This window comes from Hippoglossus hippoglossus, chromosome 5 (assembly GCF_009819705.1).
Source record: "Hippoglossus hippoglossus isolate fHipHip1 chromosome 5, fHipHip1.pri, whole genome shotgun sequence".
NCBI lineage: Eukaryota > Metazoa > Chordata > Actinopteri > Pleuronectiformes > Pleuronectidae > Hippoglossus > Hippoglossus hippoglossus.
The window spans coordinates 10823820-10836155 of NC_047155.1; the positions used below are offsets into that span (position 1 = coordinate 10823820).

The 12336-nt window shown below is 38.7% G+C and overlaps 1 protein-coding gene across 1 annotated transcript in view; it reads left to right on the top strand.

Annotated features, from left to right (window-relative positions):
- Positions 1–12336, top strand: part of atg7 (ATG7 autophagy related 7 homolog (S. cerevisiae)) — a 52503-nt gene that overhangs the window by 2228 nt on the left and 37939 nt on the right. Inside the window, exons 3-13 of the mRNA XM_034585743.1 lie at positions 73–127; positions 775–892; positions 1026–1103; positions 1231–1347; positions 2191–2337; positions 2767–2855; positions 5586–5707; positions 7056–7146; positions 7279–7423; positions 8995–9153; positions 11670–11864. Coding sequence (XP_034441634.1) covers positions 73–127; positions 775–892; positions 1026–1103; positions 1231–1347; positions 2191–2337; positions 2767–2855; positions 5586–5707; positions 7056–7146; positions 7279–7423; positions 8995–9153; positions 11670–11864 — 1316 coding nt within the window. The remainder of the gene's footprint in view (positions 1–72; positions 128–774; positions 893–1025; positions 1104–1230; positions 1348–2190; positions 2338–2766; positions 2856–5585; positions 5708–7055; positions 7147–7278; positions 7424–8994; positions 9154–11669; positions 11865–12336) is intronic.

The following is a 12336-nucleotide window of genomic DNA, read 5'->3' on the forward strand; positions in this document are numbered from 1 at the left end:
ATCTCATTTAAAATGTATGTTTTTAATATACTTACATAAAGTTATACATTTATCCATATTTCTGTTCCACAGGTGACCCCGTTGGTTTGCCCACACGCCTGACTTTGGAGTTCAGTGCATTTGATGCGTAAGTGTGATGCAATATGGGCTTTCCCCAAATAAACATTATCCGAACCATAATCGATTATACAAATATCAATAAAAAGATTGACTTAATGAAAGTAATTCGGGATGTTCCACCATTCTCAAAAATGATAGAGAAGACTTTTAGTTAAACTAGATCTTGGTTATGAATGATTTTTCTCATCCTGTTACAGGTTTGATGTGCATCATTAGTTTTGGAAATACAGATGTAGACGGGGCCTTTATTTCAATGATAATCGTTATGAAAAAATATATATTTATCTAAGTCAACATCAAACTCAAGTCTTATTATAATAGACAGGACACACTTACTTTACTGAAAGAATTATCAGAGCTTTTCAAGGGAATGCATGTGTGGAGATTCATATGCAATTGATAATGGTATTTTCCTCTTTAGGCATTTGAACGTTGTGGAAAGCTAAGTGAAGCTTTCATCGTAAAGACAATATGGGATGGGTTTATTTATTATTCTTTTAAAGTTAATCAGCCATTGAACTAAATTTGTATCAGCTCTCACATCAGGTCATTTGTTCTCCTCCAACAATGCAACTGTGCTCGTGTCAACTAGATGTAGCATATGCAGGGTGTTCATTCAGTTGAATAAAAGTGTGTTTTGATTTTTGCGGTCAGGGATGGTCCCACCCCAGCCCATTGCTGTCCAGCTATTGGAACTCTGTATAACACCAACACACTTGATGCCTTTAAGACGAGTGATAAGAAGGCTCTGCTGGAGAAAGAGGCCAAAGAGGTAAAAGATGTGCAATGGATTATTTCAAAGACACAAAACTAATCTATTAAACCAAGCATAAAAACAGACACAGAGTTGTGTAATAGAAAATGAGATGATTGAAATTAAGTCTTCATCTCTTGCTGTCTTGTAGATTTGGGATGCCATACAGTCTGGGGCTGCATTGAAGGACCCATCCATCCTCTCCAGATTCATCCTGTTGACCTTTGCAGTGCGTGTGAACAGTATATTATAAAAGTGTTTGCTCCATATATACAATGACATCTGACAGCTTTCTGTTTTTCTGTCATTTTTCTTGCTATTATTTCAATTCCAGTTTGTTAACACATTTTTTTCAGGACCTGAAGAAGTACCACTTTTATTACTGGTTCTGCTTCCCTGCACTCTGCTTCCCAGAGGCGATAAAGGTCATCCAGGAACCTTCTGTCCTCGAGCAAGTTTTCTCAGCAAAACAGGTAGAACACTTTTAATTACTTAAATTCTGCATTGATTCTTCCTCTTTTCTAAATTAGGAAATTGACGTGGTTTTGGTGTTGGTACGAATTCTAAATATTGACTTTAAAACCTTAGTCTGCTCTATGATCAGAGTAAATATTGTTGGCATTCCCATTTCCTTTTTAATTTCTTTTTTTCCTAAGACCTCTTTCCTATAAATAAAAGCAGCTTCTTGGAGAATTGTGTAATACTCGTATTGTGTCTAAGTGTGTACAGGTTCTATAACGGAATAAAGAAGGGAATAAAAAAAAGCCTCATTAGAAGAAAACTTTCCTTCAATTTACATGAGTGAACTAATTTTCCACTGTGTTCCAACTTAAAACCATGGCACAGATTTTAAGCTCATTATTTCTTTATAAATGATTCATTCTTAGGTAGTGGAAATTATGTTTTTAGACATGGTTTTGTCTGAGGTTCCTCTTTACTTGTATTTGTTTGACTTACAGTACTTACTGATAGAAACTCTACAAAATCCTCTATTGATTAAATGTTTCTCAGCCAAATGACGGAGTTTATATAATTTAAACTTGCTTAACATAATTAAATGAGTCATATTATGTAAACTCTAATTTACAGCAAGAGTTATCTGTCTGAAATTTAGTAATATCCTTTCATTCCTTGTTAATTGTATATACAATCAAATATGTTACAATTGTGGATATAATGCCTCTGTAAACCTCAGCAGTGCCACAAGGTATAATAAGATGTATATTTTATGATGACCGTTTGAAAGCTCTATCAATGGTGGAAAGTGTGGATGTGCAAAGCTACATATTCGTGTGGCCTCATTATTTCTGTCTCAGATCGCAGCCTTGCAGGAGGCCTATGATGACCTGGCGATCAAAAGAGGAACCAGTGCTGTTCCTTATTTCCTAATGAAGTACACAGATGACACTGTTCAGCTGGCTCCCCTCGGGGACTGGGATACATTCTTCACTGATACTAAGAAGGTAGACAAGATTTTTATTTTATTTATAGAGCCCCACATTCTTTTAATGTATTTTTCATCTTTCAGATATCTTCCGGATATAGTTATGATACAGATACAATACATGTAAAAGTCAATACAATGTAAAAGTAACGTAAACATGCAAAAGTCAATACAACTGTGTACATATACACATTGTACATATAAGATCAAAACAGTATGATTTTAAAAATATCGAGTAAAAGTTTCCAACTATTTACTGATTCTGTATCAGTCAAATATTTGAAAGATATTTATTAGATACATATTGAATCTTCACTGTTCAGTCGCTCATTTCACCTATTGAATAAAAGTCTGTTGTATAATATACACGCACGCACGCACGCACGCACACACACACACACACACACACACACACTTTAATGTCAACACACCTTGTTTGGTTTTTTAGGTAACTGTGGGTGTCTATGATCCGTGTACTCTGTCTCAACACCCGGGCTGGCCTCTGAGAAATCTACTGATCCTCTTAGCTTACCAATGGTAAACCTGAAATCTCTGTTTTTTGTGTTTCTGTGCGTGTGCGTGCATACGTGTGCACTGTGGAAAAATGAGAACATTTTCTGGAGAACTTGTTGGTCCTCATTGTGCATTTAAATACACGTTGTCCTGAATTTCCCTATGCATGTCCTTAAGCCCACACAGTGTAATTTATTTAGGCAAAAAGTGAAAGACAGGAAATCCCTTCCTAACCGATTTCCTGACTCTGAGTTGAAGCGGTTACAAACTTCAGTGAGACTGCGGACACAGAAATCAGCCCCCAGAGTGGATTGTGAAGAGTTTGAAAAGGATCATCACATAAAAATGTAATATTAAGAGGTTCTTTTCACACACAGACGGAAAAAGCTAAGTCTGGCTGCTGCTTAGTAACAGTGACTGCGTAAGAGTTTAGCAACAAAGAGATAAATTCCACTTTTACCTTGATGGATCACCAACTGTTAAGATTGTGCTACTTGTTTACAGAACTGTACATTTTCCTGATAAACAAGGTCCATTCTGCACAATATCTTACAAACTGGTTCTTAAAACAAAAGTCAGACTCTCCACAGTTTATTTTGGGATCTAGTCTGTCTTGTCTGCAGCCGTTGCGATGTGATGACTTCATTGACTGTTTTCTCAGCTGAAAGATTTTCAAAACTTAAACCCCTAATTTTCCAGGAAGGCAAGATCCAGATAGTTGCAGCACGTCTGTACTGTGCGCACGTTTCTCTGTATGTTTCTGCACCCTTTCCAAATGGTTATTGTTATGTTAGTGAAATAGACAGCAGCTGTTGTCTATGGACACACGTGCACTCCACACACGTGCATATTTGAATATTGACTGTTTACAATACACTGGGTGGCCCTCGTACTAACACTGCATATTTTGTGATTCAAGCAGCAGGAACATGCTTATTTCTGCCATTAAATGGTTGACGGAGGATTATAGTAGCAGAACAATAGGAGAGATTTTTCATATAATTCGAGCATTAAAAGTCCAGTGTGTCTTGACATTAAAGTCTGAAGTATAACTGAAATACATTATGATGTCGCTGAGTGATGACTCAGTCATGTTGTTGCAAGAATGTTGGTAGTACATGGAAGCTCTTATTTGTCTAGTGGAGAGATTTATTTAGCTGAAATATTCACAGAAGAAACATTTCAGAACACCAGTTTGTACAAGTCCTCAGATTTATTGCCAAATATCAAATCTAAGAATCCTTGTTCATCTAGCATATTCAAATATTTACACAGAGATACAGATCAAGAGAGCTTCGCTGAAGTTGTCACTCGGGCATTTTAATCCCACGTCAGCCGGTGCCCGTGTGTTTATCATATCATGTATAGCATCTTCCTCCTTGTGAGTTAACGTGCCATGAAAACTTACAGTTAAATTCTCAACAGCTGGAATCTGATGCTAGATGGAAGCAATAAAGAGAAAAACTGTGCTCTGAGATTGCAAATGGGAAACAATTTCAAAACACAGATGGAATATTGTGGCAATATAAATGAAACGATACTGTTGTCCAATGATGCAAGATCTTGGTTATAGCCTAAAATAGTTTTGTGTTCATATTAAATTCAGCAGGCCTCCTGCAGTACTTAGAAAAACAATTGATTCTTTATTTAAAACAAGGCTGTATCGTCCATGTCATATCATCTCAGCAAGAGCTTTATCAAAGCAGAATCAAAACGTGTTATTTCATATATTTGCAGTTTGATTTAAAACCACTTTCACTTTATATTAGTTGCAGGTATTTTCAAAGCTGGCTGCTCATTATAAATGTTTTTTCTAAATTCCACTTTTATTTTAATCAAGTTCATTACTAAACTCAGTATGGTTTAAAGTGCTTTACAGACAAGCACATAAAGACACATACCAAGGACAAGGGGAAAAACAATACAAGCTCAAATAAATGTGTCTGGAGTTTGTTCTTAAAAACAGAGAGGTAGTTAGTTCAGGTGCGAATCTGAAACCAGCAGGAAGGTTGTTCTGTACTGTTGTAGCATAAACAATAAATGATCTGTGGCCAGTTTTCAAATGAACTCTGTGACATCACATGGACACTGCATCATCACTGTCAGTTAAGTTAAACAACCAGTTTGAAAACACTGTGTACACCGCTCATTTTTTGTCACACTTCCCCAGAGATCTCTTTTTTTTCCTGGCGCTCGTGTTGCTATTTTAAAAAGATTTTTGCTGGATAATTATTCATACCGGGAATTCCCATCGAAGCCAGTTCAGCAATAGTGTTCTGTGATACCAGGGGCTTATCCGCCGTCATGCGTTGCAGTCAGAGGCAGTTTTTATCCAATACAAACCTCAGTCAATCTTGTGCTTGACTACACTTTCTATCAGTGATAAACATGAGCTGTTGATACTGGCTCAGATGGGTGAAGATAGAATTTCATTGTAGCCGCGATGTCTCGCTTGTTTGAGTCTAGTTTGACTGCGAGTCATTTAGCACCATATTAGGGAAAATGTATTGTATGTGGACGTGTGTTTGTGAGTGCTCATTTATCTGTTGTACCACAGAGGGAGAGAGAATATTGTTCTTGTTAACTTACAGTATTTCTTAATATTTAAGTGAGATTTTCACAATGTCACACAATATTCAGTTGTAGATTATATTTTTGTCGCTTCTAATCTAATCCCTGCATTCTTTGTGTGTTATTTTCACTGTTTGATATTCACATGCACTTTATTTGTGTGTGTGTGTGTGTGTGTGTCAGGGGGTCTAAGATGGACACAGTGGAGGTGCTGTGTTTCAGGGACAGAACTCTGCAGGGAAGCCGCTCCATTCAGCACAGCTTAATCTTCCAGGTCAAACTACCTGAACTTCCCAACAACTCAGGTAATCTTGTTTCCTTCCCGTGTGTGGTTGTCTTTGTGCATGTGACACTTAAGCTGTTTTCCGACATGAAATCAGGAAAATGTCCGGACATTTACCGTAGTTTTCTCTTCACATATGAAGAACACAGAAGGATATTGTCCAGGTCAGACATGTTCACTACCACAGGAAAATGTCTGGCAGGACATGATGTATAAATTCTGCTGCAGAAAGTGCATGTTTTTGCCACCGGCTTGGCCCTCATCACCAAAAGCTCTTGAATCTCATCGTCTTTCCAAGTTGACATATTTGTTGGCATCAACTATGTGCATGTCGCCTCTTTTTCATCCTGAGATATTTGTATTCTTTTTGTGTTTTTTTTTTCAGTTCTGTGTCTGTCGCATGTTAAACACGTCTTCACGACAATCGCTGTGAATTTTTCCTGACGTTTGCCAGCTACATTCTCACATGGGCTCACTTTGACGTTCTTTTTCTCGACATCTATTTAAACTCTTCCATTTGAATGTGTGTGCACTTGTGTGAATGTGTATTGTGATGATGATATGAATCCTCTGCCTTAGTTCACTCTCCTCTGAGGCGGCCTCCTATTCAAGCCGCGCTGGTCTCTCACAGCTTCTCCATTATTTCTGCGTCTGTTTAAAAAGGGATGGAAGTCATTTAAATGGTAATGGCAGGTTGGGAAAATGAGTAGCCCTGTGATCTGTGAAGGCTTTGTTGAGTTCAGATGAGGTGTCTTCATTTACCTCAGTGTACCCTTCCAGCACATCGAGCCTTTTAAATAAAACCTCAGTCGACGTGATCCTGCAACAAAAATGGATTCTGATTGGTTTAGCATGAATTCATTGGGATTGTTTTGAAAGAGATAAATTTATCCACCTTATCTAAACTTTCCAGTTACATCAAACTAGGTCAGCTATTTCTTGCTACTTAAGTTTACAGAGGCCTGCAACCACAAGGAGGTTATTATAGTGGTATATGTCACAGGTCAAGTTATAAATAAAGGGTCAATTCACCCAATTACATGTGTTATTGATTATCAATGGTTCTCATTTGACTATTTCTTCAAGGCAGAGTAGTTTCACAGTGTTAACAGTGGGTTACCTAAAGTAACAGGGATATTGATTCTGGAATAGGTTTCAAATGTGATTTTTGTGTGAGCACCACAAATTGGATACACTGTCATTGTACTGGAGTGAAGGCAGAAATCAGAGTGACAGACGTGTCTAGACTTGAACTGAATGAGAAAAAAGAGTTTTGTGTAAAGGGTGCGGTGATGCTACCTCTCTCATTGTTCTGTCACCCTGAATGACATCTTTTGCTTACGCTTTCCTGTTAATGTGTTTTTTACCAGCGTGTCCTAAGAGCGTAGGTTGGGAGAAGAACCCTAAGGGTGCCATGGGACCCAGGATGGTGAACCTAAGTGAATGCATGGACCCTAAAAGGTAAAACTCAGGGTGGGACTGGACTTGCCTCTGACTGTTATACAGGATCTGACATCCTGTTATACTATTTAACTACTGAATGGATGTCGAGGGTAATGAAGGTCTTCATATTTATTGATTGACTGTCTCCAGACTTGCAGAGTCCTCAGTGGATCTGAACCTGAAGCTCATGAGATGGAGGCTGGTTCCTTCCCTGGACCTGGAGAAGGTGGTCAGCACAAAGTGTCTTCTCCTGGGAGCTGGGACTCTGGGCTGCAATGTAGCCAGGACTCTGATGGTAAGGTTGGAAAACCAAAGAGATGGACGGACAGAGGGTGGAAAGCAAAGGAGTGTTTGACTGCTTGTGTTGCTCTGTCACAGGATGCACAAATTGTCTATCGTCATGTTTTCTGTGCAAAACCCCCCCACAGTGTCTCAAACCAGTGAGCCAGCTCATCACCGCTTAAATAGACACTTAACACTGAGTGACAATAATTTTCCCCAGACTCTTTAAAACTGAACCAGTGAAGTGTCCGGATTTAAGTAGGTGCTCAACTTGTTGGAATAAAATCAAACAGTTACAGATGCAGCTAAATCATCTTCTGTCACGGCCATCTGGTGGTGAGCTAAAGGTGTAAATAAAAACAGATCATGGCTGAAGGTCAAGATTAAAGCATTAATAAATCTGTAAACATAAGCTTTAGAGCAGACTACAAAAAGCACAGACAGACAGAAAATTACAGGAATTGGCTTCCACGGAGAGCAAAATAGATTAAGAACATCTTGGGAAACCATTCAATCTATCATTTTATAAAAAAATGTAAGTGTTAAGACAGTTAATGGTTGCTTCCAAAGTGCTGCAGCCTGTGACGGCTGATTATCAGTGAACTTCTGCCAACTGTTTCAAGATTCTGACAGATTTTTGTGAGTCAGTAACGTCACAGCTCTTCATTCTTTTCTCTGTAACTTGCTCTGGGGATGGAGAAGCTTCACTGTCTCAAGACTGAAGGAACAGATACCCTCCACCCAAACTGACTTGCAATAAAAAAATCTTATCTCCTCCTTGGCCACCCACAGGCCCTGCATGATTTTCAGTGTACCATGACACTCGCTGTATACTGTAAATAGTTAACGTCTTTCTTTCGTGACTTACATCATATTTTCAAAATACTATACTACTACTACTACAAATTTACTAATGATATAATGGTATTTGTTCTCTCATTCAGTGTGTTCACTGTTAAAGTCTGAACCTGTGCATCAGAACCAGAGCCAAATGGCTGGTGACCTGCAGGTTTTCAATACATCACAAACTGATAGCTATGAAGTCAGTGAATCTCGTTTGTCTTTCACAAAAACTAATCTAGACTTTCACCTTTGCAGCATCTTAAAACCTTGAGAAAAATCTATTATGTTTTTGGTCTTAGAATATAATGTTTTATTATAGTGACGTAAAAAGAACATATAAAGTAAATGTGCTTTTGAAAGAAGTATTACATAATGACTACATTGGAGAGCTGTTCACACATTTCTGCCTGAATTTCTATAATTTCTTTTGTATGCACATCTATGCTTTTTTTATAACCTGTAATTTCCTGGTGTGAGTGCAATTTAGACATTTTGTTCTGTAATTCATAGTTCAGTTAGACGTTGTAATAAGCACCTAGACAGACACATTGATGCATCCCTTATTCCAAACTGAAAGAAATTGCAGAAATTGGCTTCATTTTGAAAATACAAACAAGCCTTTCATTCTCACTGAAATCTGCTCGCAAATTCTGCATTAGCGAAGGTTCAGTACAACAAATAGAGTTATTTCAAAACAACCTTTTTAGAAAATATGAATGTGTTTTTTCCTTTGTTCTCCAGGGATGGGGAGTGAGACACATCACGTTTGTAGACAACGCCAAGATCTCGTACTCTAATCCAGTTCGCCAGCCGCTCTACGAGTTTGAAGACTGTCTCGGAGGAGGGAAGTCCAAAGCCATGGCCGCTGTCGACCGACTCACCAAAATCTTTCCAGGGGTGGTGAGTTCTTCAAGTCAAATCAAATGCTAAAAATGTGGGAAATAATATTTTTATCTCAACCTGTACGTCTTAGTTTCATGTGACATTTTACAGACAAAAGTGGTTCAGCTGCAAATGAAATCATAACATTTGTTTATGCTAGACTTATAATCATATTCCTTTTTGGGTAATTGTGCCTGAGATGCAATGGACAAACCATACAGAAAAATGACTGTGAAACTTGAATGTTAATACTCATGGTTTCGTTTCTTTGTCAATTAATGACAGGGGTTTCTCTATTTAGCTGTATTACTGAATCAGAATGCAGGCAAACACTCACAACAATCAATCAATCAATCAAATTTGATTTGTATAGTCCATTTTCACAAATCACAATTCGTCTCATAGGGGTTAACAAGGTGCGACACCCTCTGTCCTTAACAAGAGTCATCAGGGCTCTGTTTGGGTGTGAAAGAGGTCACCCATCTCTTAATGATAGTGTCATGTGAGGTCAGGATTACCAATGGTAAAAAAGTTAATGTTCAATAGATTTGCATAATCCTGCCAACTAATAGACCGACACAACCTCCTTGCTGGAGGTAATGAGGAAGAGGTTGTAGTGGATTAATGGGTCAAGCACTGCACCTTCATCTTGGACACGACTCCCATGTGAGAGTTGTCATGGATTTTTAGACCTGGTGATTTATTGTCTTCATTGTTTGTCACCTTAAACGTGATGCAATGTTCTGAATATGATTCCTTTTTAATACAGATTTTTTTTTTGTATGTCAGGATCCATTTTAATGCACGTGGGCAGTCCCCTGTCAGGAAAGTGTAGAGCACAGTCTGTGTAATGAAATGTTCACATCCTCTGGGCTTCGACTCAGCTTGAGTTTGACTAAGAGCCGTCTCTCCTCTCCTCCCCAATTTGCCCGTCTCCTCATCTGTTACATCTCACAGTCTGAGTCACTCACAGTCTGACTGCAGAGGTGAGATGTAGTTTTTCCTTCAATGTGGTAAGATTGAAGCCATTTTAAAGTTTCCTACCCCGTTTTCACAACTTGGTAATGAGTTGGTCCTGAAATGATTTACAATGCGTCAGGATTATAGTGTCAGAGACAAGAAGACCTCTCTCCACTCTCTGGTTGAATGGGGAATAAAAGGCAGGAGTGAGGCATTACACTTGATGGATGTGCCTGTGCTGACATGATGTGTCTGGACACTTTGTTTGTGTCTATACCACCTGCAACCATACCTCCCTTTCTATTTTTATCTGTGTGTGTCGGCTTCCCTTTACCTCATGCTTCTTTTTCTACAAACACAGGGGGCATCAGGTGCCAGTGTGAAGCAAAGACAGACTTAAACACTGAGCTGAAAGCACAGATTTGCATGAATTGAATTGTGATCCTTAGAACCAGATGAACTGTCGAAAAGGTCAGCAGCACATTTCGTATTTTGTCTGTGGACAAATAGTGTCGAGTGACATTTACAGGAAAGTTTGTTGTGTAGGCAGCAACTCGCCAACCTTCTGCTCATCTTTCGGGGAAGGATTCTTCCACAATCAGAATTGTTATGTTATTGTCATTCTCAAGATGACGGTTGAGGATGTTTACTGTGGAATGTGATCATCTCTTTGGCCTGAATTCATCCTGTGAAAGCTTAGCAACACTTACGTCACAGTGCGATGCAAATTCAACTCCCACTCTTGAAATGTGGAGAGCGAAGGCAAAATATCCACTGATGCAGCAAAAGTGGCGTTTCTTCTTATTAAGATCTCAGACCTCAACGCTGCCATTTTCCATCTGTCTCTTGACTGAGAAATGACTCTTGACATTTGGGAGCTCTGCACCCACTGCAGCCACAGTGATAGTCACAGTAATACCGATATGGACAATAAGAGACATTAAGTTATTGAATCCACAATAGATGTAATTTACACTTTTCATTTTACCTTACCGTGTCTTAAAAAAAACATTCTTCTTTCAGTGTGGAATTAGAAGTGTTGATTTAAGATTTCCTTACTCTGCTATAAATCAATTTTACAGGAGAGCCACATCTACACTGTGGTGATGATGTGATTACCCCCCGCTCCTCCCCAGTGCACCAAAATGTTTTTAGCTTCTGGCCTCTAATACAACGCACCACCTAGGTGAAAGGAAAATAAAAGCTTTTTGACTCCGGTGCCACCTACAGGTGATGATGCGTCTGTATCAAAAAGAGAAACATTTCCTCTAAAATGTATAATTTGGATGAGGAGAATTGTTACTACTAATTTAAAGTCTCCCAGTCAAGTTTAAATTATATTCTCATTGAATGTTAAAATTGAGTAATGACGGTTTCATGTTTCATGCAAAGATACTGTTGAATTTGAAAAAGAAAATAACATAATCCACAGAAAAGAAAAGTGAAAATGAAATGGACTTTGAATTTGATTATTCAGCCTCAAAAAGCTATTTACCCATACTTAACAGATCAACTTACAAGCTTTGTCTTTTGTTCCTTCCTTTCTCTCTCGGTCCTATTTCCCCTCCTCTCAGAATTCAGAGGGCTACAATATGAGCATCCCCATGCCCGGTCACCCAGTGAATTTCTCTCCGGCCACTCAGGAACAGGCCCAGAGGGATGTCGAGCAGCTGGAGAAACTCATCTCCGAACACGATGTGGTTTTCTTACTGATGGATACGAGGGAGAGCCGCTGGCTGCCGACAGTGATCGCTGGCAGCAAGAGGAAGGTAGGAGGGGACGTGTTACAGTGTGTACAGTTAACACAACAGTGGGATCACTGGTGGGATTGGGGTTATATGTGGGAGTAATTAAAGCTGCACTTGTCATATTCTCTACATAAACAATGAATCACAGGATGAGATGTGAAAGTGGCTGCGTCTTGTGACAAACGCACATACAGTTGTGTGAATAAACTACTCAGTGTTACTGTATGTTACAGGGTCACCACTCTTGTGTGTATATATATATATATATATATATATATAATTACAACCTAATATGTAGACAATGACTCTTGACCAACTCTTGACAAAACCATCAGCAATATCAGTATTGACCAGTACTCTTGTTCCTGGCCACCAGACAAATATACTGTAATTTCAGTTGTTTATGGTCTCTGCCAACTTCTGGGAGAAATATGTGCTTCTTTATCTGCTAAATGCTCCATTTATATCAGCAGCTAGTCCCTAACTGAACATG